The 26,561-nt window shown below is 41.5% G+C and overlaps 2 protein-coding genes across 3 annotated transcripts in view; one reads left to right on the top strand and one right to left on the bottom strand.

Moving 5' to 3' along the window:
* IL1RAPL2 (interleukin 1 receptor accessory protein like 2) overlaps nucleotides 1–26,561 on the bottom strand; it is a 1,171,118-nt gene that overhangs the window by 535,578 nt on the left and 608,979 nt on the right. Inside the window, exon 4 of the mRNA XM_003262140.1 lies at nucleotides 4,180–4,366. Within this exon, the coding sequence (XP_003262188.1) occupies nucleotides 4,180–4,366 (187 nt within the window). The remainder of the gene's footprint in view (nucleotides 1–4,179; nucleotides 4,367–26,561) is intronic.
* On the top strand, nucleotides 17,287–19,047 carry TEX13A (testis expressed 13A). 2 transcript variants are annotated; one of them, XM_030807347.1, is made up of 3 exons: nucleotides 17,287–17,385; nucleotides 17,551–18,004; nucleotides 18,209–19,047. In XM_030807347.1, exons 2-3 carry the CDS (start codon nucleotides 17,573–17,575, stop codon nucleotides 19,010–19,012), a joined length of 1,236 nt encoding a protein of 411 aa, XP_030663207.1. In that variant the 5' UTR covers nucleotides 17,287–17,385; nucleotides 17,551–17,572; the 3' UTR covers nucleotides 19,013–19,047. The 2 variants fall into 2 exon arrangements, with proteins under 2 accessions (XP_030663207.1, XP_030663206.1); XM_030807346.1 differs by having other exon boundaries at nucleotides 17,293–17,385; nucleotides 17,567–18,004.

Genomic DNA, 26,561 nt, shown 5'->3' with positions numbered 1-26,561 from the left:
TGAACCGTGTTCAAATAAGGCACAGAGCTATAACCAATCCAGCTGTTTGTGTTCCTCACTTCTATTTTCTGTACATCACTTTCATTTTTCTGTCCACAGATATTCTTCTACCACATGGCTGCACTGGAGTCTCTGAGCTTACTCTGGCTCAGAAGACTGCCTGATTTGTGAATCATTCTTTGCTCAATTAATCTTTTAAATTTAATTTGGCTGAAATTTTTCTTTTAACACGTTGGACAGTTCTAACTTTGAATGAGCACCAGAATAAACTCTGGACAAATGTATCCTCTTCTTTATATTGTTATAGCCAGAGCAAAACTTGCTCAGCCTGGTAGAAAATACAACTTCTGCACAGCAAAAGAAACTACCATCAGAGTGAACAGTCAACCTACAGAATGGGAAAAAATTTTTGCAATCCACTCATCTGACAAACGGCTAATATCCAGAATCTACAATGAACTCCAACAAATTTACAAGAAAAAAACAAACAACCCCATCAAAAAGTGGGCAAAGAATATGAACAGACACTTCTCAAAAGAAGACATTTATGCAGCCAAAAGACACATGAAAAAATGCTCATCATCACTGGCCATCAGAGAAATGCAAATCAAAACCACAATGAGATGCCATCTCACACCAGTTAGAATGGCCATCATTAAAAAGTCAGGAAACAACAGGTGCTGGAGAGGATGTGGAGAAATAGGAATACTTTTACACTGTTGGTGGGACTGTAAACTGGTTCAATCATTGTGGAAGACAGTGTGGCGATTCCTCAGGGATCTAGAACTAGAAATACCATTTGACCCAGCCATCCCATTACTTGGTATATACCCAAAGGATTATAAATCATGCTGCTATAAAGACACATGCACACGTATGTTTACTGCAGCACTATTCACAATAGCAAAGACCTAGAACCAACCCAAATGTCCAACAATGATAGACTGGATTAAGAAAACGTGGATATACACCATGGAGTGCTATGCAGCCGTAAAAAATGATGAGTTCATGTCTTTTGTAGGGACATGGATGAAGCTGGAAACCATCATTCTCAGCAAACTATTGCAAGGACAAAAAACCAAACATTGCATGTTCTCACTCATAGGTGAGAAGTGAACAATGAGAACACTTGGACACAGGAAGGGGAGCATCACACACTGGGGCCTGTCGTGGGGTGGGGGGAGGGGGGAGGGATGGCATTAGGAGATACACCTAATGTAAATGATGAGTTAATGGGTGCAGCACACCAATATGGCACATGTATACATATGTAACAAACCTGCATGTTGTGCACATGTACCCCAGAACTTAAAGTATAATAATAAAAAATAAATAAAAAATAAATTTTAAAAAAGAAAATACATGGGCTATAAAGTAGGCAAGGTAGACTATCCAAATACTGACTGAAAAGGAAATATTTTCCTAATATGTTGGTACATTTTCTTCAGGTATTTACTTGAAACCTTGTATGAGAACCAAGAGTTAGCAATGCATTTCTGAGCTTCAGGTACTCTTTAACTTTTGATTCTAGCATTTTATCCTAATCCATTAGTATATTGTAGGGGCTAAGAGTGGGGCTAGTAGCCAAACTGCAAGTCACAAACTACTGTTGACTTTTGCTAACGCACTTAGCTTGTCTGAGTCTGCAGTCACTTCTTCTATAAAATAGAGATAATATTACCTTATATGGTAGTTCTAAGAATTGCGTTAATCTATCTCATGCACCTAAAACACAGCTTGCCATACAGTAAGTACTTAAGAAATGTTAGCTAACATTATGATGATCATTTATCAACTGTAAAATATTATAGAAATATTAAATATTATCCAGGCAGAGCTGGAAAGGCCTGTTGCTTCACCATTGTTGGTCCATTTCTAAGGAAGAGTGAGAAGTGGCATTTGCCAAGCAGTAAATTGCTTGCGTATGTAAGGATGATAGTGATGTCTAGAGATATGAGAAAAGGAGAAGAAAGAAGTTAGCAGAAAGTAAGATGAGATAGTAGAATTACTCTTAGAAGGGAAAGTTGATTATCTGGATTTCACTCCCAGCTGCTAACTCTTTGGGCAGGTCACCTTCCCTTCCTCAATCATAAAATTAAAATAAAACTTTCTTTTTCTTTCTTTGGCCAGGCTGCACTGCACCAGCATGGCATCTTACAAAAGTTCCCAAGATATGACCAAGGCTGGGTTTAGTCCCAGGCCCATTGCCAGAGAGGGTAGTGATTAAGAAAATGAATTCTGGAGTCACACTGCCTTGAACAGAAAATCAGGCTTTGTTCACTGTGTAACTTTGGATAGGTCACATCTCTCTCAGCCTCAGTGGTTTTGTTCTCCATTAAATTAGGATAATAGCACCTATCACACAGAGCTGCACTGAGATTTAAACAAGATAATGTTGAAATCAAGTTAGCTACAATGAATGGCACACAATAAGTGCTTAATAAATACAAATGAGGTTGATGATGGCATAAACCCACCAAATTATCTGTAGTCTATGTTTATGCATAATAAACATTATGTTCCTTTTTATCTGTCACAATATTGTCTTCATTAAGATAATTCCCATTGAGACCTGGACGTTCTAGTACAGAGCATGTTCTTGGTGTCTATTGGTAAGTTTCCCTGGGTGTGAAAATGGAGAGGCTTCCAAATGTAAAGGCATATGACAGCTGTGGGAGTTAGGGATTAAGCTTCCCTAGGAACTGAGGGTCTGTCAGATCCTATAGACGCAACCTGCTCCACCTTTTATGTGTGTTTGGTTCCAACAGTACACACAGCATCTGTGCAGAAAACCTTCCTGGTCATCTACCATCACACCATAAAACTGCCCAGTGTGTCAATTGCTGTGGTTCAGAGCTGACAGAAGAGAGTTGGCTTAGTTCTGTTACAAGATCGTGGGCCCCAGGTTAGCTGCCAGAATATCATAGCTGGAAGGTTGTGTGGTTATTATCTGCTTCTTCCCGTAGATCCAATTCTCTGCCCTTGCCTGCTCTAGTCTATGCTCAGAAAAGCCGAACACTATTGATTCTATCCCCTGCCTCTGCCCCCTGGCTTCTGTTTCAGTTTGAATGAGGGTGGCAGGAGAGGGAAATAACTAGCAAATAAACAGAGAGCAGGAGTTATAAATGGTTAGGGTATTTATCCTACCCACTCCCTTCCTATCCGCCACCCTCATATGTTCCTTTAAGGCTGTATCTCTTGGCAGCTTCCTCCACTCTTGCCAGGTTCCAGTGACACTGCTCCTTCCCCTTGACACTGCAGGTCTAGGGGTGATAATCAACAGCTTGCTCCTTTATCGATTTCTTCAAGCCTGCCCAAACTTTTGCAAATAATCCTTTCATTCAACTCTCTTCTTCTTCTTTTTTTTTTTTTTTTAGATGGAGTCTCGCTCTGTTGCCCACACTGGAGTGCAGTGACACGATCTTGGCTCACTGCAACCTCTGCCTCCCGTGTTCAAGCGGTTCTCCTGCCTCAGCCTTCCAAGTAGCTGGGATTACAGGTGTGTGCTGCAATGCCCAGCTAATTTTTATATTTTAGTAGAGATGGGGTTTCGCCATGTTGGCCAGGCTGGTCTCAACTCCTGACCTCAGGTGATCTGCCCGCCTCCGCCTCCCAAAATGCTGGGATTACAGGCATGAGCCACTGTGCCTGGCCACAATTCTCTTCTGTTCAACCTTTGAGTGTGGTTTATTTCCAGCTAAACTTAACCTTAACAGTGTTTACACATCCCGTACTGGGCCCGTTTCTCTCCTCTGCATTCACCGTTGTGGCTTTCACAGAGTAGACCATTATGATAGTTGTTATTCTTTATAAGTACTACTACTTGTAATGGCAGGCCTTTGTTCCTGCCAGTAAATAATATTTCTGTGTCCCCCAAATAATTTCTTTCAAGTGTTATTTAAATGTTTGCCCTTCTTCCCATTAGTTCTTATATGTTGTTAGGCTGGAGGGAGATTCTACTTTTAGCAGTTGGAGAAAGGGGTATTGCTTCTAACACCTGCATTAAAAACCAGTGATACATAAGAGTCACAGCTCTGAATTATTTAGTTATGGATCTGTTGATTCTTCTCAGTGAAATATCTAATACCAAAAACTAGTAACAAAAAAATCTCCCTTTCCTCATCCCCAAGGCTGCTATTGACTGAGGTAAAATATGCATTTGACACCATGCTGAGTTACCTTATACCACACAACATCAGGCTCCTGATCGGACTTTTTAAAGTCATCCATGTCTGGACAGGAGATCTCCTTTCTTTTAGTGACTTCAGATTTTTCTAAATAGCGGATCCTGCTGTTGTAGCACAGGCCTGATTCATTCTCTGCAACAGTCAAGGACATTGACACCTTCATGCAATATGTTGAGTTTCTGTAGGAACAGAGAAATAACAAAATGGCTTTATTGGGTGTTTAAAACTTTGTTTGTGCTCTATATATTTCAAGAGTATTGACTTTTCCATTTAGGACCTTGCCTAGAAATCAGAAACAACATCAAAGCAACACAGAGCAGTTTTATGCTGCAACCGACAAGAAGATATGAAACTAACTGCTAATGTGGATATTTGTGGCCATGAGGTAGCCACAGAGCTACATAGAGAAGCTATACCCATCTTCCAAACTGTAAGATAGTCTGACTTCTTTCCCAGCAATAAATATTGCTATGTTGAAAATCTGATAATAAAAACCTGTGAGAAAGTCTCTATAACTGGAGCTGTAGCCATTTTTGCTCTGACCCTGTGGCCAGTCCTTTAACAGTTACTACAGGGATAGTTGAATTTTACTATTGGTTTCTCAGCCAACATTTCCCGATACAGAATATATACTAAAAACCAGATCAAGATACAGAGGATATCTGTTAGCTTACAGGTTAATTTACCTGTTAACTATTCAGCTTTTTTTTTTTTTTTTTTTTTTTTGAGACGGACTCTTCGCTCTGTCGCCCAGGCTGGAGTGCAGTGGCGCTATCTCTGCTCACTGAAAGCTCCGCCTCCCAGGTTCACGCCATTCTCCTGCCTCAGCCTCTTGAGTAGCTGGAACTACAGGCACCTGCCACCACGCCCGGCTAATTTTTTTGTATTTTTAGTAGATACAGGGTTTCACCCTGTTAGCCAGGATGGTCTGGATCTGCTGACCTCATGATCCGCCCGCCTCGGCCTCCCAAAGTGATTACAGGCGTGAGCCACGGCGCCCGGCCAACTATTCAGCTTTTTAAGGTACTCACTGAGATGTGCCAGGTGTTGAATTTTCGGCTTGTATAAAGAAGAAATCCTACTAGAGTCTGGTCAGTTGGGATTAATTGTATCAACCAGCACTAGCATTATAAAGAATTCTCAACACGGAATGTTATCATAAGGCCACTTTAGAAATTGGGCATTAATTGGCTAACACATTACAGAAGGGTATTTATTGAATAAAAATTCTGTCTTCTTGTACCTTGGCTAGCACTTTCTCAATAATGTGAGTTCAATAAACATATTTAATGAATCTAATTAACTACAATAAATAAATATAAATAAATAAAAATTCTGCCTTTATTTTTCTATGTATAATCCATGACCTTTCTCTACCCTACCTTACCTGGATTCCAGAAGATGTCAAACACAAAAGAAAATGGAAAAGTGTGAGGAAGAAATCAGAAGCAGCCTGATAACACTATGAAGATCAGCTGTAAATCTTGGAATATTTAATTTTACTTTATGGAAGACATTTCAGGACCATAACTGTTTTAAACATCAAGGGATACGTGCTGTCAAAACTAAAATTGCCAAGGGCGGCAATTCAAACCAACTGCGTTATAACTGAGTAATAACAATCCTAACACATGGGATTAGCATGCCAACCAATAATTTTAAGACAGTACCAAATGATCGGCACTGTTCATACTGCTTAGTACTCACTCATTGCAATTTTATATCCCCGACATCATGCAAAACACAGGAATGCAGATGGCTATGCCTCTTGGGTTTACAAACTAAGTTAATAAGAATGACTCCTACTTAGGCTTCTGGTAAAGTTAATTTCTGGCAAGCACCCCTGACTATGCCCAGGCCTGTGTCATCTGAGAAGGAAACTATCAAAGCACTCCAATTCTGATGTTTAGATGCAACCCCATCACACTATGTAGACTGTAGGATTTGCTTTTCTTTCTTCCTCTATATGGGTTCCCGGAACACAAAGCGCATAAGATATGCCCACTGGGGATTAAGTGAAAAAAACATTTATGTTCTTGTCAGACATTGGACAGCCTCTTTAAGTGCCACGAAGCTAAAGCCACAATAGTAGTAATCTCAGAGAAGAAGGGTAAATCAGTTTAGCTCAATCAATTGAGCTCTTTTTCACCATTTTTTAAACACTTCAGTGTTAAATATTTCCAAGTCTCCTTGCTTGATATAAGGCCATACATGATCTAGCTCAACATAACATTCTCCCCTTTACTCATTAGGGTGCAGCCACACTGGCATTTTCTCTGTTCATTGAACACACTAAGCCTATTCAAACAATAGGCCTTTGTACTTGCTCTTATCTGATCTTCTAATATTTGTTTATTTGTTAAAGTATGCACTAAAAAGGGCAAGGAATTTGTTGCTCTTGTTCATTACACCATCCCTGGGATCTAAATGAATAGATAGTAGATGCTTAGTAAACGTTAGTTGATTAAATGAATGGGCATCAAAAGGTATCTATTTGAGAGAAATGTTATTTTTTTTCCACTTTCGTATCAGTCCCATATGGCGTATATCCCCCTTTCTTCAGATGAAGGTATATGGCTTGTCAAATATCACATTCCTTCAGATGAAGGTATATGGCTTGTCAAATACCATATTCCTTGTATAAGTATGACCCAGATAATTTGCAGGTATTTGTGGATAGCCACTAGGAGGAAGATTAGCCAAGTTTTGTGCAGCAGCATATTGGCAAAGAATTAAAAATATTGGCTACATCTGAAAGACAAGAATGACCAGCAGGGGCAGGGGATAGAGGGAAGCTAAATGGTCACAGTTATTTAAAAGGTATCTAACACAGAAGAAAGATAATCATCTCTACTGGATATCCAAAGTGTTATGAACAATTCTTGATGTTACTGACTTTGATCGTATCTGCTCCATGTTGTTCATTCATACAGGTGAAAGAGACATACTTGTTAAAAAATTTTCAATTATTATGTTATACCTCCACAGAAGGAGAAGTGTTGACCAGAGATCTCAATAATAGAAGTAGGTGAAATGTTCAATGCTCTGAAAGAAGCTAACTATCCCAAATGTATTTATCCCTGGGTAGAAAATAGGGTAGACTAAAGTAGAGGACCAATCTGATATAGTGGTTTCTTAACAAAGCATCATCTTTAAACTAAGCCTCACTAGGCTCAACTAGTTCTGTGACCTTGGACAAATTGTTTAACCTCTCTGAGTCTCAGTTTCTTCACCTGAAACATGAGGATAAGAAGCTGTTTATGGTGGCTCCATTGGAGGTGGGAGGAAGGATTTCCTTTCATTATACAACTATGAGTAAAAATAGGTTTACATTTTTATACCTGACCTGTTCAGATCACTGTAAGTATAAAAAAAAAAAAGTATGTAAAATACCTAATACAGGATCTGTCAAAAAGTAGGTATTCAAACAATTGTATCTCTAATTAGAATTGTAGGTATTGTCAGCATTGTTAAATATATTAAAAGATATATATAATAATTATATATGTATAACTAATATGTATGTATACATATATAACTAATATGTATATATGTATAATATACATACCTAATATATAATACTTACAATTTACATGTGATATAATAATCATGAACAATATAAAAATAACACACTGGCAGCAGTGGGTTAAAATAGTCTGCTGGGTTAGAAGTGCTACTTGACAGGAAACAGTCTGGAAGAGGTCAGTTGGGCAAAAGGTCTAATACCAGAGAGCCACGTAGGTCTGAGAGGATCAAAAAGATACACTGACTTAGGCACAGAAAGAAGCGTATCAAGAGAAAGCAGCTAAGGCAGGAAGGAACTTCTAGGTACTCTGAGTACTAGCTACTAGGCAGAGGCTAGAACCTTGGAGGTCAAAGAGTTAGTAAAAGCTCCACTTAAAAAGGTTTACTTCTGGCCGGGCACGGTGGCTCACACCTGTAATCCCAGCACTTTGGGAGGCCCAGGCGGGTGGATCACGAGGTCAGGAGATTGAGACCAGTCTGCCTAACACGGTGAAACCCCGTTTCTACTAAAAATACAAAAAATTAGCCAGGCGTGGTGGCACGTGCTTATAGTCCCAGCTACTCCGGAGGCAGAGGCAGGAGAATTGCTTGAACCCAGGAGGCAGAGGTTGCAGTGAGCTGAGATCTTGCCACTGCACTCCAGCCTGGGCGACAGAGTGAGACTCTGTCTCAAAAAAACAAACAAACAAACAAACAAAAAATTTACTTCTGGGAGCTTCTTAGACAAATGCCTTCTATAACAAAGCCCAGAGACCTCAAAGCCAGGTTTCCAGGCACAAGACAAGAGCCATTCATGTGTTCATTCCCCAACCTCTCCAAAGTATAAACAACGTAGATGGTGTCAGCAGCATTTGTATTGATTTGGGGTGGTGTTAAAGGCAAGGAAGCCACCCTGGAGACGGCTGATGAGTTGAAGGAGGAAGTGTGTCCTTCCTAACCCTTAGCCACAAACAACTTTAAGCCAGGGCCCAGTATGTATACACTCTCATTGTGGTCACTGACATGTGAATAGATGCTGACATGTGAATAGATGCTGACAAACTACTTTGTTAACTCACGAACAAGTCCTAGTATGAAGTCGTTGAGGATGACCGAGGTCCCTGGAACTTAAAGACAAGGTCTGATATGAGTCCTGCTATCACCCCAGGTGACCTGGGGGAGGTATCATCAAGGCTGCCTGACAGTCTGAAACTCAGGTTGATTTTTATTAGTTGTGTAATCCAGCCCTGGCACAGTTCGTGCTAACAATCTTGCATTATTTAGATTTTATTTTGAAAAATGCCCCAGGCTGGTTCTATTTAAAATATTTCCTGCAACTGGGACCTAAAAATGTTACTTTCATTAGGTACAATTAGAGCTATGTGAGGTTGAGGAGGCCGACTGACGAGTGTGCAAGAATGGAGATGGTATTTTTTCTCTCCCTACTTCACATCCTGAGGAAGACAAGGAACACATTCAGGCTCAATGTAGGCAAAAGGCCTTTGCAATGATACTGCAGCAACAACTTACAATTACACACGTTAGTAATCTTTCCAAGTACTTCTATATGTATTATCTTACTTAATTCTGCCAATAACCCTGGAAAATGGGCAGGGTAAGTATCCCTTACAGGAGTAAAACATAGACACAGAGAGGACAAAGAACTTTGTTAAGCTGACGTAGCTGGTCAGTAGTTCAGAACCAAGGTTTATTGGCTGCTAGCCCCTGGATACTCTCAGAACTTGATGCTAACACTGCTTAACAGCCAAACTAACTTGTGATTATCCATACCAACTTGAGGAAGCTGACAGAAAGAAAAGCAGATGTGTAAAGGTAACATCTAAGGAATAACGTTAATTTGCATAGCACAGAAGAATTAGAAAATTTATAAATAAACCTTGCTTTCTATTCCAAAGATTTAATGTTAGCTTGTTTAGGTCATAATTAGAACTTTTTACCCAGATGTATTTCTAAGGGAAAATATTGACCAATCTTGGGTTCTCTGGGGAGAAAAGTAAAACTCATAATTTAGAATACACATGAAACATCCAAATTCCTTTTCTAACTCACATTCATAAAACATGCCCATACTATAAAGTTTTGTTTTAGAGTTTGAGCATATGTGAACTTGTCATATCACCAGGACTAAGCTGGTGAAAATAATCTAAATAAATTAGGGATCTTTCTTGTACCTAAAATCAAAAGCCCTAGATAAAATGCCTCAGGATATAGTTGAAACTTTCCTAACTGATTTATTCGATTGTCTTATCCTCACTTCAAAATACTTTCCTTGTAAATTTCAGAGACTATTTAATGATAAGGAAACTAAAACAAGCTTTACTGTCTGAAATTTTATAAGGTGAATTGATTTGCTACATATAACATCAATTAATCAATCTACAGTCATTGAATAAGACTGACGTTAAAACATAAGAACTAGCAACTGATATTGTAGCAAATTCAAGGAAGGAAAACAAATGAATAAACAAACAAGATCTCAAGCCCTTTGATAAGTTCTATTTCTCAAAAATCATTAGAAAAATAAGGTTTTCTAGTAAAGGGGGATGAGGGGGAAAAAAGAATATACATGTATTTATTACAGCTGAACTGTACATTTAAAATGGTAAGGATGGTAAATTACATATGTATATTTTACCTTATTTAAAAAAGTTTAAATTGCAAATATTAAAAAAATAAAAAGAAGAAAGTTTTATTGAAAAATCTTTTAAGCTTGATTGGAAAGGGGACTTTCAGATGTCTGCATAAATAATTACATAAAACTGCAAACTTGCAATGTTAATGCATTAAAAGATCAAGATGGCCAAAACCCTGAACTGTGTATTAATATTATCATGCTATGAAGACCCACGACCCTTTAGAATCATTCAAATGACATTTAATGGGCACCTGCTATGTGCCATGCTGTTTATATACATTGAAAAGCAGATGTAAACCTAATATAAGGATAAAAATATCTATGCTAATAAGAAGTTTGGGGATACAGGATCTATTGAATGAACTCACATTTGTCACTTTTAGTCTTTAAGTAAGTCATCTTACTTCTAGGCTTGTAGAGTTGTAAAGAGCTCAGGGATTTTTGTCTTATTAAGTTGTTTAAAAAAAAAAACAAAGGATGCCATCATTCATAGATGACATCTCTAGCCTGTAAATATGTCAATATAATAGGTTTTAAGTTTATGTACATTTTTCCATAAAGTATAAACCCGGTAATTAAACAAACAAGGATTTGTGGGGACATAAACATATCATAATTTTTTAACTGTTCTTATCTCCTGCTGACATGAACATTCAGCCTTTGACATGACACTGGTAATCTGCAACCCAGAATTATTTAAGCATAACTTTCTTATAGTTCATGATGCAGTCAGATAAAAGGTCAATCCAAGGACTTGAGTAGCTTACTGCTTGGTAATGCAGCTTTTAGAGTTAGACTTGGGTTCAAATCCCAGCTCTATAATGTCTTACCTATGGATCTTTGCATGGGTGACTAAATCTCAGTTTTTGGTATATGTGGAATGAGAATAATAAAAGCAGCTATCTTTATAGGGTTGTTTTATTATGCAAGTGTTAAGAATGGTAAAGGGGGCCGGGCCCAGTGGCTCACACCTGTATTCCCAGCACTTTGGGAAGCCAAGTGGGTAGATCACTTGTGGACAGGAGTTCGAGACCAGCCTGGCCAACATAACAAAACTCTGTCTCTACTAAAAATACAAAACAAAAAAATAGCTGGCATGGTGGTACGCTCTTGTAATCCCAGCTACTGAGGAGGCTGAGGCACGAGAATCACTTGAACCCGGGAAGTGGAGGCTGCAGTGAGCTGAGATCACACCATTGCACTCCAGCCTGAGCAACAGAGTGAGACTCTGTCTCAAAAAAAAAAAAAAAAAAAAAAAGGAAAAGAAAGAATGGTAAAGGGTCTGAGATTTTACCTTACTTATGCACTAAAAATTTAGCCTGCCAGTTTCATGGAAGCTGGTAGAAGACACCAGAATCCTAGGTCAGAAATAATAAACAGTTAATTGGAGCAATGACAATAGCCAAAGTATCAGTATTTATGTTGCTTACACAAACTCAATTCCCATAGGATAATACAAAGAGGATCAGGTGACACTTGTAGAAGTATTGGGTTGTATTACAGAAGAACCCCAAGCTTAAGAAACACAAATTTCTTATAATGGGCCATAAGCATGTCTGCCCTTTGTTCCAGAGGCAGATACTAACTGTATTTTCCAAGGCTATAAGCAAACCTGCCTTTTGCTCTAGAGATAGACACTATTTCTATCTTCTAAGGCTATTCTCTGGCCAGGCACAGTGGCTCATGCCTGTAATCCCAGCACTGTGGGAGGCCGAGGCAGGCAGATCACCTGAGGTCTGGAGTTCAAGACCAGCCTGGCCAACATGGTGAAACCCTGTCTCTACAAAAATTACCCGGGTATGATGGGGGGTGCCTGTAATCTCAGCTACTTGGTAGGCTGAGATGGGAGAATCACTTGAACTTGAGAGGCGGAGGTTGCAGTGAGCCGAGATCGTGCCATTATACTCCAGCCTGGGTGACAGAGGAGACTATGTCTCAGAAAAAAAAATAAAAATAAATAAATAAATAAAAGTCTGTTCTCTATACATACACCTTTGAAAAGATAATCCAGGGCAAAGGATACTCTGCTCACAGACGCGTAAAAAATGCAAGAGCCCCATGGAGAATTCTCTCCTAACAATGAGATAGTTCATTTAAAGCTCATAGCACAGTGCTTGGCATATACTAAGTACTCAATAAAAATTAATTTCCTTTAACATCATCACCACTATTATCACACTATCTACCGATTCCCAACCCAATCCATAAAGTGAATCAAAGATGTTTTGTTTTCTTCTTGTTGTTATTGTTTTTTAAAAAAGTAGCTCGTGGACAAGGTTATAGTAAACATTATGTATATTTTAAAAACTACTCACTCAAAATAAAATTTTTGTCATCAAAATATTCTTCACCTTGAATTCAAAGCAAACTATAATTTATTTAGAGGCTGTGCATTAAATTTAGAAACCTACTCAAGAAAAAAGTATACAGTACATATATATGTAGCAATCCATTTATATATAACTAAGAATTGTGGATCATTCTAGTGGTGAGCTCATGTCACCATTGCTAAGGGAAAAACAATTGCAGTATGCCACCTAAGGGTACAGGCAGCTTGTTCAAAATCTGACTACCAATGATTGAGGATGTGGATAAAGGTAAGGTAATAACGAAGGTAAATTTGAAAGGTTCCCTGATACCACCATTGTCCACATCACAGTATGAGTGATTCCTGCTTTCTTGTTTGGATGAAGACAATTTTAAGAATGGTAATCTGAGACACATCATACTACAACCAGAAAGGTCTTCATAGATCTTTGGAGAACCCCGATGTTTCTATTAAGAACAAGAACATAACTCTCCTCCAGAAATCCTTCCCCAACCAATTTCACCGACTCTAATAACTATTTATCACTTCCTCAATCTTTCTCTATAAATATCAGATTACACTGATATTTTTGCATCTGTCAATATGTTATTTCATAGTTATTATCATAGAATTCACAAAGGTTTGGCCTTATTTCCTGGGTCACAATGCAAACTCTTCAAAACACAGAGTTTTCTTTACATATGATTACCTTTCTTCATACAGTAAATACCAGATTATTTTCCCTGTCTTTGTATTGAAAATTGTATAACTTAGTTGTCTCACCAAATAAGCTGTCATATCCTATGCTTCCATGATCTATTTTCTGATTGCTCGTGGTAGAATTCTCTACTGTGTCAGAGATCTTGAAAGACTAGTCAGTATTCAAAATTTTACTTGTTCCTTTAATTTCATTCTGTGATCCCCCATCATCTGGCACCTGCCTCACCATTCTATTGATTCTCATCACTTGAATCACTAAGGATATCTTATTAGCTAAATCTAATAACCTTTTGTTCACCCTCATCCTATGTAACTTCTGTGCATTATATGAAACTAGTAGCACTCTTTTTACCTTCCAAATCTCTCCTTAGGTCTAAAATATCTCCCTTTTTGATTGTCTACTTCTCCGACTACTCCTACTGCTTGTTCTCCCTTATTCTATCCCTAAAGGTATTTGCTACCCTTTCCAAGACCTCCGGATTCCTTCCTCTGTTTTTTTGTCCTGCTTATTCTCTCCTTCCAACCTTCATCTCCAGCAATTTTATTGAAGCATGAGGTCTTAGCCACAAACTGAGCACTGAAAACACCCAAATTTATAATACATATCTCTAGTTTTGTCCTCTCACCTAACTTCCAGCCCAGTACAGCCATTCAACTATAATTCAATATAACTATCACAAAGGCATTTGTCAATCCAAAACTGCATTTATTATCTCCTCTCTATAGTCTGTTTTTCCTCCTATCTATTATGATTCGAGGCATCACTTGTCACAAAACCTAGTTTCTCAAGTCAAATGCCTCAAAATCATTTTCCACTCCAGCACCCATATTTATTTCTCATATATTGATACAATTGGTTAACAAGTCATGCTAACTGTATGTCAAAAATCTCTTGTCATCTGACATCTCATCGAGGTCCTGCCACAGTTCAGGCCCTAATCATGTTTTGTCTGCACTGTTGAAGGAACCTCCTAACAGGTTTCTCTGTCTTCACTTTCTCCCTCCTCCAGGCTGCTAAAAGAAACAATTTACTTTTAATTTCCTAAAAGTGTTTATAAGCAGAAGTGGGAGAATGGCAGTATGAAGACAGAACTAATCACAAACTGAAGTTCATGTTTAAAGTATTATAGAGAGAATAAAAGAGATAAGGTAAAAGATGTTCTGAACTTAGTAGACAAGAACACAAAGGACTAAGGGGGACAACTATAAAATCACCAATGGTAGCACACAGCTGTAGAAAGGAGGAGATCCATGAAGGCAGTCCACGGTTCTGTCCTCAGCCCTCTACTCTTCTTGCTCCATATTCTGTCCCTGAGTTATTTCAACCGCTGCTGTAAATACAGCTTTCACCTCTCAATACTACATCTTCAGCTCTGATGTCTCTCCTAAGTTCTAGACTCATATATCAAGCTGCCTACTATCTCCACCAGGATGCCCAACAGGTATTTTTTTTTTTTGAGACTGAGTCTCACTCTGTTGCCCAGGCTGGAGTGCAGTGGCATGATCTCGGCTCACTGCAACCTCTGCCCCCCAGGTACAAGCGATTCTTGTGCCTCAGCCTCCCAAGTAGCTGGGACTACAGGCATGCACCATTACGCCCAGCTAATTTTTGTATTTTTAGTAGACACAGGATTTTGCCACGTTTGCTAGGTTAGTCTCCAACTCCTGACCTCAGGTGATCCACCCACCTCGGCCTCCCAAAGTGCTAGGATTACAGGTGTGAACCACCGCACATGGCCCCAACAGGTATTTTAATGTTAATATGTCTAAAGGTGAACTCATCCCAAAAAATTCTTCTTCATTTTCCATCTAAGCCAATAACAGGGCTATCTACTTAGTCCCCTATACCAGAAACCTGGGCATTATCCTCAGCGTTCCCTCATCCTTGTCCCTGACATCTCTATGCATTCTATCTACCAAATGGCTCTCTACACTCTTCTCTCCATCCCTATTTCCACTGCTTTAGTTTACTTCTTGAATTGCTTTAGCATCTCCCTAATGGGTCTTCCTGACTCCAGTCTCTCCCCCTTTCCTCACCATTCTCTTTTCTACATTATCTTCTGGATGTTCTTTCTATAGAAGTCACACTAGAATAAGCCAAAACATGAACCCTTTCCACTGATGGCTGATAAATAAAATATACAAGCTGAGAAGGAAAGAAATCACAAGACAGCATCTAAAAACAGCATTTAAATGGTGGGACTTTATGCCTCTGGGGTTTAATTACCTTCTTAGGTAATATTTTAATGCTTGATTTATTGTCTTTTTCCTCTCTAATTATCTGACATAAGACCCTTACAGAAGAAATATTGTCTTTTTAAGTGTAGTTCATAGAATAGAACATAATGCCCATATAATAAAAAATGAATGCTCTGATTTTTCAGAAGGGAAAATAATTTAAAACCCCAAAATCAGTGTATCCCTGTATGGCTTAGTCCCTTAGGTACATAAATGATGGTGGATAACAGAGTGGAGAGAGTTAAATTAGAATGGTATCCTGGGGTGAGATTCTAATGTCAGGACAAGGAGTATGTCACAAGGATCCACCAAATGTTTTTAAGCTTAAGAGAAACATGATCATAGGAAAGATTAGGAAGTGATTAGGGATTATGAAGAAATTAAAGACAGGAAGATTATTTGGGAAGCAACATGGACATTCCCTAAGTGGGCATGGATATCTTAGAAGTTTCTGAGGTCACAGCAACAAGATTTGTCTCTTAGTTGACTTGTTTTTAAGGGTCAGTATGAAGGGTAGGTAACTTAAAAATTTGATTTTGAGGTTTCTGTATTGGGCAACATAGGAATTTAGGAGGGGAATCATCTCCTGCATATATTAAAATAAGCAAGAGGCCATTAGTTTGAAGCTGTTTCCATACTTTGAGTTCCTATCTAACAAACCGCAACCTAACTTAGCATGTAAACAGACTGAAACTTAACATAAGCTGTATAAAAGACAGCCTAATTTCAGCCAAACACAACTAGCCCGGCTCCAGCTAATTACAGGCAGTCAAGTGATGAGACCACGTCCAAATAAGGCAAATGCCTTGCTGTAGCCAATCAGGTGATTTTTCTCTTTTGTGTCCAAATTCAGCCTATAAAAATTCACTTCTCATGTTGCTGGGAAGAGCTCTCTGAAACTCTTCTGGTTCTGAGTACTGACAAATTCATGACTCATTTTTTGTTTTTGTTTTTTTGTTGTTGTTGTGTGTAAACAAACTGTTAACTTTGTCTAACGTTGTTCTTTTAACAGGGAAAAGGGGGAGTCATATCATGAACATTTTGATTGTGTGTGTCTGTAGGACACATATGAAATGTGAATCTAGATTGAGAGTTTGACATCTACAGGCCAAATCATGCCAACTGCCTGGTTTTATAAATGAACTTTTATTAGAACATGGCCATGATCATTTCTTCAGGAATTATTTATGGCTGCTTTTGTGCTACAAGTAGTTGGGATAATCTTTTGCCCACAAAGCCTCAAATGCCTGCTATCTTGCCCGTTTCAGAAAAAGGTCACTAACCTGTATACTAGGATTTAGGAGTCTGGAAAAGGAGCTACAGAATTTTCATGGGTTGGGGGGCTTTTTCATGTTCTAGAACGTACCCATTATTCCCCCTTCAACCTCTAGGAGGGTCCCTACCAGCCGTTGGCGTGGGACAAACCATTGTCAAGAGGGAGGGATAAATGGGACTTTTTTGACTTGATTATAAGGGTTTAATTTTCTTGGTTCTAAGTCTTTTCTGACCACTCCTGTTTCTTCTGACCTTTAAGGGCTCCCAACCATGTGGCAGGTTCCCTTACATCCCAATGGAGTGGCAGCGGCCTTCCTCACTCACTCCCTGCCACCCCTGGTGTCTCTGGAAATTGGAACAGCCCCAGAGTAAAAGCTGACGTTGGTCCTGAGTATTCCTTTCCCCGGAGCCTCAGGAGGGAGAGAGATCCTCCTCTCTCTTCGGGCATGTTAAGACAGCGGGGTTGGCCTGTACTTCCTCTGGCCCTGGCTGAAGAGGTGAGGCCTGGTGGGAGGTGTCCTAGGGTAGGACAAGCCGGTCAGGGGGTCATTAGGAGGGTCTTGTCAGAGCGGGGAGGGCGGGGACAAGAAGGTGGGAGAAGACGGATGAGGGGAGGGGCTGAGGGGGAGGAAAGGAACCTATTGGCTGCTCCATCCACACAGGGCTGGTGAAACCTAGGCGATCATGGCCTTGAGACCTGAGGACCCCAGTAGTGGGTTCCGGCATAGCAACGTAGTGGCCTTCATCAACGAGAAAATGGCCAGGCACACGAAAGGCCCTGATTTCTATCTTGAGAATATATCCTTATCCTGGGAGGAGGTGGAGGACAAGCTGAGGGCCATACTGGAGGACAGCGAGGTGCCCAGTGAGGTCAAAGAGGCCTGCACCTGGGGCAGCCTGGCCTTGGGCGTGCGCTTTGCCCGCAGGCAGGCACAGCTACAAAGGCACAGGGTGCAGTGGCTGCACGGTTCCGCCGAACTGCACAAATCAGCCACACAGGCCTTGGCGTCAGACATGAAAGAGCTCAGGGAGCAGCAGGAGACGGAATGCAAGGAGACGGCCTCCCGGCTAATGGCCCAGACCAGCCTCGTGGAGGTGCAGAAAGAGCGAGACAAGGTGAGTTGGAAGCCGCTCCATGCAGTCAGATCCCTCAACTGGTCCCTGCCCAGTACCACTGCCCCGCCCCATTCCCACCCTTCTCCACCCTGCTCCATGGCTTTGCCCTGCTCCGCCCTTCCCACCTGGTAGCTCCGTCCTACCCTGCTTAGTGCTCCCGCCTTGCCCCCGGAACACACTTCAGCCCTGCCCACTTCTCTCCAGGAGCTGGTGTCTCCCCATGAGTGGGAGCAGGGGGCAAGGTGGCCAGGCCTGGCCACTGCCGGAGGGGTTTGCACAGAAGGAGCAGGTGAGGAGGAAGAAGAGGCGGCGGTGGCTGCTGCTGGTGCTGCTGGAGGAAAAGGAGCAGAAGAAGAGCAGAGGGATGTGGACGTTGTGGCTGCCCCTGTGGTGGCCATGGCTCCCCCTGTGGAGGCCGGGGCTGTCCCCATGGAGACCCAGTCCCCCCACGTGGAGGCCGGGGCTGCCTCCATGGAGACCATAGAGGAGCCGGAGAGAATCCTCCTGCAGCTCCTCAGAGATGCTGATCAGGAAAATTACACCTATTGGGGACAGAAGGAGGGAGATCTCAGGTCGGTCAAAACAGCCACATCTTATTTCTCTGGAACCACGAACCCCTGGTCCAGAGCCTCACTGGAACCTCTTCCTGTCCAGCTCCCTGCCTCATTCACATACTCATATTCAAGCTCTTGTTCCTCCCTCTCAGGCATACCCACTATATCCCCTCCACGAGCAATAGTCACAGCACCAGTTCCACCTCAGCTGCCTTCCAGGTGGGAGGCCTTTGATACTAGCCTATGGTCTAATGGGGGGCCCCACAGAATAGGAGCCCCCCATCAGGAGCACCCAAGAGACAGGAGATACTCTGAACCTCATCAGCAAAGAAGACCCCCAGTATATCGCAGGCCAGGGGACTGGGACTGCCCTTGGTGTAACGCTGTGAATTTTTCACGGAGGGATACTTGCTTCGACTGTGGGAGGGGAATCTGGCTGCAAAATCCTCATTGAGTGCAGAAATGCAAAATAGAACCGAAGCATGCATATCTCGATGGCGAATTAATTTTCAGAGGGCGGGCTTGCGGTGGCGGGGGCCGGGGTGGTAGGGGAAGAAGGCTGGGAAGAGTGGGGGAAGGAGGTGAGACAATGGTACCTTTACGAGTAACTTCAGCGATAGGGGTGGTGACTGGAGGAAGGGGAGGAAAGTAGGGGTTGTGAAAGAGGTGTAGAAGTGGGATGGTGGCCAGGAGAGGTATAGATTGGGGTGGGGAGAGAGAGACAGAGAGACAGACACGTTTTGGTGACCCCCTTTGTATTCCAGAGCACTAGCACTCAATACCCCAGAAGTGCTGCAGCTTTTACTTGTGTATGTCTCGCTCTCTCTCTCTCCCTGCCCTAGTGTCTGGTAAAAGAGGCAACCATGTATATAACACCCCACCCTCTACTCGCATCTAGGCCTTAAATGATTGGAGCAGGAGTGGATCTTTGACCCATCCAGAGCCAAATAGATTTTCATGCTAGACACTCTGAACAGAGAGGCCGATTCCATGATGCTGAGCAATGAAGCAGTAAGCCACTTGGAGTTGGGGCCAGGACCGGAGCCATGGATGCTGAGGCCACTGCTGAGGCTTGGCCCTGGCTGTGGGGGAACAGAACTGGGTGCTTTCCAGAGGCAAGTGTCTTTGGGAGTTACTGGTACATGGTTCCAGGGAGCAGACAGGCACAGAGGAATCATCCTGTGACTCCAGAGAGATGGAGAGAGCAGCAGCACAACCACTTTTCACTTCCTACAGTTGTGCTATGTGAAAATCCCCTTTACACAGAACCTCTCTTCTTTAGCTAACTTGAGTGGATGGGCAGATTTTTTTTAACGTTAAGTTCTGAGATACATGTGCAGAACATGTAGGTTTGTTACATAGGTATACATGTGCCATGGTGGTTTGCTGTACCTATCAACCCGTCATCTAGGTTTCAAGCTCCGCATGTGTTAGGTATTTGTCCTAATGCTCTCCCTCTCCTCACACCCCATCCCCTGACAGGCCCCAGTGTGTGATGTCCTCCTCCCTGTGTCCATGTGTTCTCATTTTTCACCTCACACTTATGAGTGAGAATATGCGGTGTTTCGTTTTCTGTTCCTGTGTTTGCTGAGAATGATGGCTTCCAGCTTCATCCATGTCCCTGCAAAGGACATGAACTAATTCTTTTTATGGCTGCATAGTATTCCATGGTGTATATGTGCCACATTTCCTTAATCCAGTCTATCATTGCTGGACATTTGGGTTGGTTCCAGGTCTTTGCTATTGTGAATAGTGCTGCAATAAACATACGTGTGCATGTGTCTTTATAGCAGCATGTTTCATTATTTATTTATTTATTTATTTATTTATTTTGAGACGGAGTCTCACTCTGTCACCCAGGCTGGAGTGCAGTGGCGCAATCTTGGCTCACTGCAAGCTCCGCCTCCCGGGTTCACGCCATTCTCCTGCCTCAGCCTCTCCGAGTAGCTGGCACTACAGGCGTCTGCCACCACGCCCGGCTAATTTTTTGTATTTTTAGTAGAGACAGGGTTTCACCATGGTCTCGATCTCCTGACCTCGTGATCCACCCGCCTCGGCCTCCCAAAGTGCTGGGATTACAAGCGTGAGCCACCGCGCCCAGCCATATAGCAGCATGTTTTATAATCCTTTGGGTATATACCCAGTAATGGGATGGCTGGGTCAAATGGTATTTCTACTTCTAGATCCCTGAGGAATAGCCACACTGACTTCGACAATGGTTGAACTAGTTTACAGTCCCACCAACAGTGTAAAAGTGTTCCTGTTTCTCCACATCCTCTCCAGCACCTGTTGTTTCCTGACTTTTTAATGATGGCCATTCTAACTGGTGTGAGGTGGTATCTCATTGTGGTTTTGATTTGCATTTCTCTGATGGCCAGTGATGATGAGCATTTTTTCATGTGTCTTTTGGCTGCATAAATGTCTTCTTTTGAGAAGTGTCTGTTCATATCCTTCACCCACTTTTTGATGGGGTTGTTTTTTTCTTGTAAATTTGTTTGAGTTCATTGTAGATTCTGGATATTAGCCCTTTGTCAGATGAGTAGATTGCAAAAATTTTCTCCCATTCTGTAGGTTGCCTGTTCACTCTGATGGTAGTCTCTCTTGCTGTGCAGAAGCTCTTTAGTTTAATTAGATCTCATTTGTCAATTTTGGCTTTTGTTGCCATTGCTTTTGGTGTTTTAGACATGAAGTCCTTGCCCATGCCTATGTCCTGAATGGTATTGCCTAGGTTTTCATCTAGGGTTTTTATGGTTTTAGGTCTAACATTTAAGTCTTTAATCCATCTTGAATTAATTTTTGTATAAGGTGTAAAGAAGGGATCCAGTTTCAGTTTTCTGCATATGGCTATCCAGTTTTCCCAACACCATTTATTAAACAGGGAATTCTTTCTCCATTGCTTGTTTTTGTGAGGTTTGTCGAAGATCAGATGGTTGTAGATGTGTGGTGTTATTTCTGAGGTCTCTGTTCCATTCCATTAGTTTATATATCTGTTTTGGTACCAGTACCATGCTGTTTTAGTTACTGTAGCCTTGTAGTATAGTTTGAAGTCAGGTAGTGTGATGCCTCCAGCTTTGTTCTTTTTGCTTAGGATTGTCTTGGCTATGCGGGCTCTTTTTTGGTTCCATATGAAATTTAAAGGAGTTTTTTTTTTTTCTAATGCAGTGAAGAAAGTAACTGGTAGCTTGATGGGAATAGCACTGAATCTATAAATTACTTTGGGCAGTATGGCCACTTTTGCAATATTGATTCTTCCTATCCATGAGCATGGAATGTTTTTCCATTTGTGTCCTCTCTTATTTTCTTGAGCAGTGGTTTGTAGATCTCCTTGAAGACGCCCCTTGTAAGTTGTATTCCTAGGTATTTTATTCTCTTTGTAGTAATTGTGAATGGGAGTTCACTCATGATTTGGCTCTCTGCTTGACTATTGTTGGTGCATAGGAATGCTTGTGATTTTTGCACATTGCTTTTGTATCCTGAGACTTTGCTGAAGTTGCTTATCAGCTTAAGGGCTTTTTGGGCTGAGACAATGGGGTTTTCCAAATGTACAATCATGCCGTCTGCAAACAGAGACAATTTGACTTCCTCTCTTCCTATTAGAATGCGCTTCATTTCTTTCTCTTGCTTGATTGCCCTGGCCAGAACTTCCAACACTATGTTGAATAGGAGTGGTGAGAGGGCATCCTTGTCTTATGTGAGTTTTCAAAGGGAATGCTTCCAGCTTTTGCCCCTTCAGTATGATATTGGTTATGGGTTTGTCATAAATAGCTCTTATTATTTTGAGATATGTTCCATCACCACCTAGTTTATTGAGAGTTTTTATCATGAAGGGGTGTTGAATTTTATCGAAGGCCTTTTCTGTGTATATTAAGATAATTATGTGGTTTTTGTCATTGGTTCTGTTTATGTGATGGATTACATTTATTGATTTGCATATGTTGAACCAGGCTTGCATCCCAGGGATAAAGCTGACTTGATCGTGGTGGATAAGCTTTTTGATATGCTGCTGGATTCTGTTTGCCAGTATTTTCTTGAGGATTTTCACATCAATGTTCTTCAGGGATACTGGCCTGAAATTTTCTCTTTTTGTTGTGTCTCTGCCAGGTTTTGGTATCAGGATGATGTTGGCCTCATAAAATGAGTTAGGGAGGATTCCCTCTTTTTCTATTCGTTGTAATAGTTGCAGAAGAAATGGTACCAGCTCCTCTTTGTACCTCTGGTAGAATTCGGCTGTGAATCCGTCTGGTCCTGGGCTCTTTTTGGTTGGTAGACTATTAATTACTGCCTCAATTTCAGAACTTGTTATTGGTCTATTCAGGGATTCGACTTCTTCCTGGTTTAGTCTTGGGAGGGTGTATGTGTCCAGGAATTTATCCATTTCTTCTAGATTTTCTAGTTTATTTGCGTAGAGGTGTTTACAGTATTCTCTGTTGGTAGTTTGCATTTCTGTGGTTTCAGTGGTAATATCCCCTGTATCATTTTTTATTGTGTCTACTTGATTCTTCTCTTTTCTTCTTTATTAGTCCAGCTAGTGTTCCATCTGTTTTGTTAATCTTTTCAAAAAACCAGCTCCTGGATTCATTGATTTTTTGAAGGGTTTTTTGTGTCTCTATCTCCTTCAGTTCTGCTCTGATCTTAGTTATTTCTTGTCTTCTGCTAGCTTTTGAATTTGTTTGCTCTTGCTTCTCTAGTTCTTTTAATTGTGATGTTAGTGTGTTGATTTCAGATCTTTCCAACTTTCTGTTGTGAGCATTTAGTGCTATACATTTCCCTCTTAACACTGCTTCAGCTGTGTCCCAGAGATTCTGGTACATTGTCTCTTTGTTCTCATTGGTTTCAAAGAACTTCTTCACTTCTGCCTTAATTTCATTATTTACCCAGTAGTCATTCAGAAGCAGCTTGTTCAATTTCCACATAGTTGTGCGGTTTTGAGTGACTTTCTTAACCCCAAGTTCTAATTTGATTGCACTGTGGTCCGAGAGACTGCTATGATTTCCATTCTTTTGCATTTGCTAGGGAGTGTTGTACTACCAATTATGTGGTCAATTTTAGAATACGTGCTATGTGGCACTGAGAAGAATGTATATTCTGTTGATTTGGGGTGGACGGTTCTGCAGATGTCTATTAGGTCCATTTGGTTCAGAGCTGAGTTCAGTTCCTGAATATCTTTGTTAATTTTCTGTCTCATTGATCTGTCTAATATTGACAGTGGGGTGTTAATGTCTCCCACTATTACTGTGTGGAAGTGTAAGTCTCTTTGCAGGTCTTTAAGAACTTGTTTCATGAATCTGTGTGCTCCTGTATTGGGTGCATATATATTTAGGATAGTTAGCTCTTCTTGTTGCATTGATCCCTTTACCATTATGTAATGCCCTTCTTTGTCTTTTTTTTTTTTTATCTTTGTTGGTTTAAACTCTGTTTTATCAGAGACTAGGATTGCAACCCTTGCTTCTTTTTGCTTTCCATTTCCTTGGTAAATATTCCTCCATCCCTTTATTTTGAGCCTATGTGTGTCTCTGCACATGAGATGGGTCTCCTGAATACAGCATACTGATGGGTCTTGACTCTGTATCTAGTTTGCCAGTCTATGTCTTTTAATTGGGGCATTTAGCCCATTTACATTTAAGTTTAGTATTGTTATGTGTGAATTTGATCCTGTCATCATGATGCTGGCTGGTTATTTTGCACATTAGTTGATGCAGTTTCTTCAGGGAGCTCTTTATATTTTGGTGTGTTTTTGCAGTGGCTGGTACCGGTTTTTCCTTTCCATATTTAGTACTTCCTTCAGGATCTCTTGTAAGGCAGGGCCTGGTGGTGACAAAATCCCTCAGCATTTGCTTGTCTATAAAGGATTTTATTTCTCCTTTGCTTATGAATCTTAGCTTGGCTGGATATGAAATTCTGGGTTGAAAATTCTTTTCTTTAAGAATGTTGAATATTGGCCCCCACTCTCTTCTGGCTTGTAGGGTTTCTGCAGAGAGATCTGCTGTTAGTCTGATGGGCTTCCCTTTGTAGGTAACCTGACCTTTCTCTCTGGCTGCCCTTAATATTTTTTCCATTTCAATCTTGGAGAATCTGACGATTATGTGTCTTGTGGTTGCTCTTCTCAAAGAGTATCTTAGTGGTGTTCTCTATATTTCCTGAACTTGAATGTTGGCCTGTCTTGCTAGGTTGGGGAAGTTCTCCTGGATAATGTCCTGAAGTGTGTTTTCCAATTTGGTTCCATTCTCCCCATCACTTTCAGGTACACCAATCAATCATATGTTTGGTCTTTTCACATAGTCCCATATTTGTTGGGAGCTTTGTTCATTCCTTTTTATTCTTTTTTCTCTAATCTTGTCTTCATGCCTTATTTCAGTAAGTTGATGTTCAATCTCTCATATCCTTTCTTCTGCTTGGTCAGTTTGGATATTGATACTTGTGTATGCTTCACAAAGTTCTTGTGCTGTGTTTTTCAGCTCCATCAGGTCATTTATTTTCCTCTCTAAACTGGTTATTCTAGTTAGCAGTTTCTGTAACCTTTTATCAGGTTCTTAGCTTATATGCATTGGGTTAGAACATGCTCCTTTTGCTCAGAGGAGTTTGTTATTGCCCACCTTCTGAAGCCTACTTCTGTCAATTTGTCAATCTCATTCTCCATCCAGTTTTGTGCCCTTGCTGGAGAGGAGTTGCAATCACTTGGAGAAGGGGCATTCCAGCTTTTGGAATTTTCAGCATTTTTGCGCTGATTTTTCCTCATCTCCGTGGATTTATCCACATTTAATATTTGAGGTTGATAACATTTGGATGGGGTGTTTGTGTGGGGCTCCTTGATACTGATGTTGATGTTGTTGGTTTCTGTTTGTTAGTTTTTCTTCTAACAGTCAGGTCCCTCTTCTGCAGGTCTGCTGCAGTTTGCTGGAAGTCCACTCCAGACCCTTTTCACCTGAGTATCACCAGTGGAGGCTGCAGGACAGCAAAAATTGCTGCCTGCTCCTTCCTCTGGAGGCTTCATCCCAGAAGGGTACCAGCCTGATGCCAGCTGGAGCTCTCCTGTATGAGGTGTCTGTCAACCCTTGTTAGGAGGTTTCTCCCAGTCAGAAGGCTTGGGGGTCTGGGACCCACTTGAAGAGGCAGTCTGTCCCTTAGCAGAGCTAGTGTGCTGCGCTGGGAGAGTCCCTCTTGTAAGGATCAGCTGCTCTCTTCAGAGCCAGCAGGCAGGAATTATTAAGTCCGCTGAAGCTGCACTCACAGCCGCCCTTTCCCTGAGGTGCTCTGTCCCAGGGAGATGGGCTTTTTGTCTGTAAGTCCCTGACAGGGGCTTTTACTTTTCCCTCAGAGATGCCCTGCCCAGTGAGGAGGAATCTAGGGAAGCAGCCTGGCCACAGCTGCTTTGCCACACTGTGGTGAATTTGCCCAGTCCATACCTCCCAGCCTCCTTAGCACTGTCGGGGAAAACTGCCTACGAAAGCCTCAGTAATGGCGAACACCCCTCCCCCAACCAAGCTTGACCATCCCAGGTTGACTTCAGACTTCTGTGCTGGCAGTGAGAATTTCAAGCCAGTGGTTCTTAGCTTGCTGGGCTCCATGGGAGTGGGCCCTGCTGAGCGAGACCACTTGGCTCCCTGGCTTCAGCCCCCTTTCCAGGGGAGTAAGCGGTTCTGTCTTGCTTGGGTTCCAGGTGCCACTGGGGTTTGAAAAAATACTCCTGCAGCTAGCTCAGTGTCTGCCCAAACAGCTGCCCAGTTTTATGCTTGAAACCCAGGGCCCTGGTGGTGTAGGCACACAAGGGAAATCTCTTGATCTGCAGATTACAAAAACCGTGGGAAAAGCGTAGTAACCCAGCTGGGTAGCACTGTCCCTCACAGCTTCCCTTGGCTTGGGGAGTGAGATCCCTGGCCTCTTGCACTTCCTGGGTGAAGTGATGCCTCACCCTGCCTCTGCCTGCCCTCCAAGGATTGGACCCACTGCCTAACCAGTCCCGTTGAGATGAACTGGGTACCTCAGTTACAAATGCAGAAATCACC

Source organism: Nomascus leucogenys, chromosome X (genome assembly GCF_006542625.1).
Source record: "Nomascus leucogenys isolate Asia chromosome X, Asia_NLE_v1, whole genome shotgun sequence".
In the NCBI taxonomy this organism is placed as follows: Eukaryota; Metazoa; Chordata; class Mammalia; order Primates; family Hylobatidae; genus Nomascus; species Nomascus leucogenys.
Note: the sequence above shows the minus strand (reverse complement) of the source record. Positions and strands in the feature narration are given on the sequence as shown.

Excerpts from the sequence above, each read along its gene's own strand:
- TEX13A (XM_030807346.1), top strand. The coding sequence starts at position 17,335 with ATGTTAAGACAGCGGGGTTGGCCTGTACTTCCTCTGGCCCTGGCTGAA. Across the intron at positions 17,386-17,566 it reads CTCTGGCCCTGGCTGAAGAG|GCGATCATGGCCTTGAGACC; the intron begins GTGAGGCCTGGT and ends GGTGAAACCTAG. Across the intron at positions 18,005-18,208 it reads TGCAGAAAGAGCGAGACAAG|GAGCTGGTGTCTCCCCATGA; the intron begins GTGAGTTGGAAG and ends ACTTCTCTCCAG.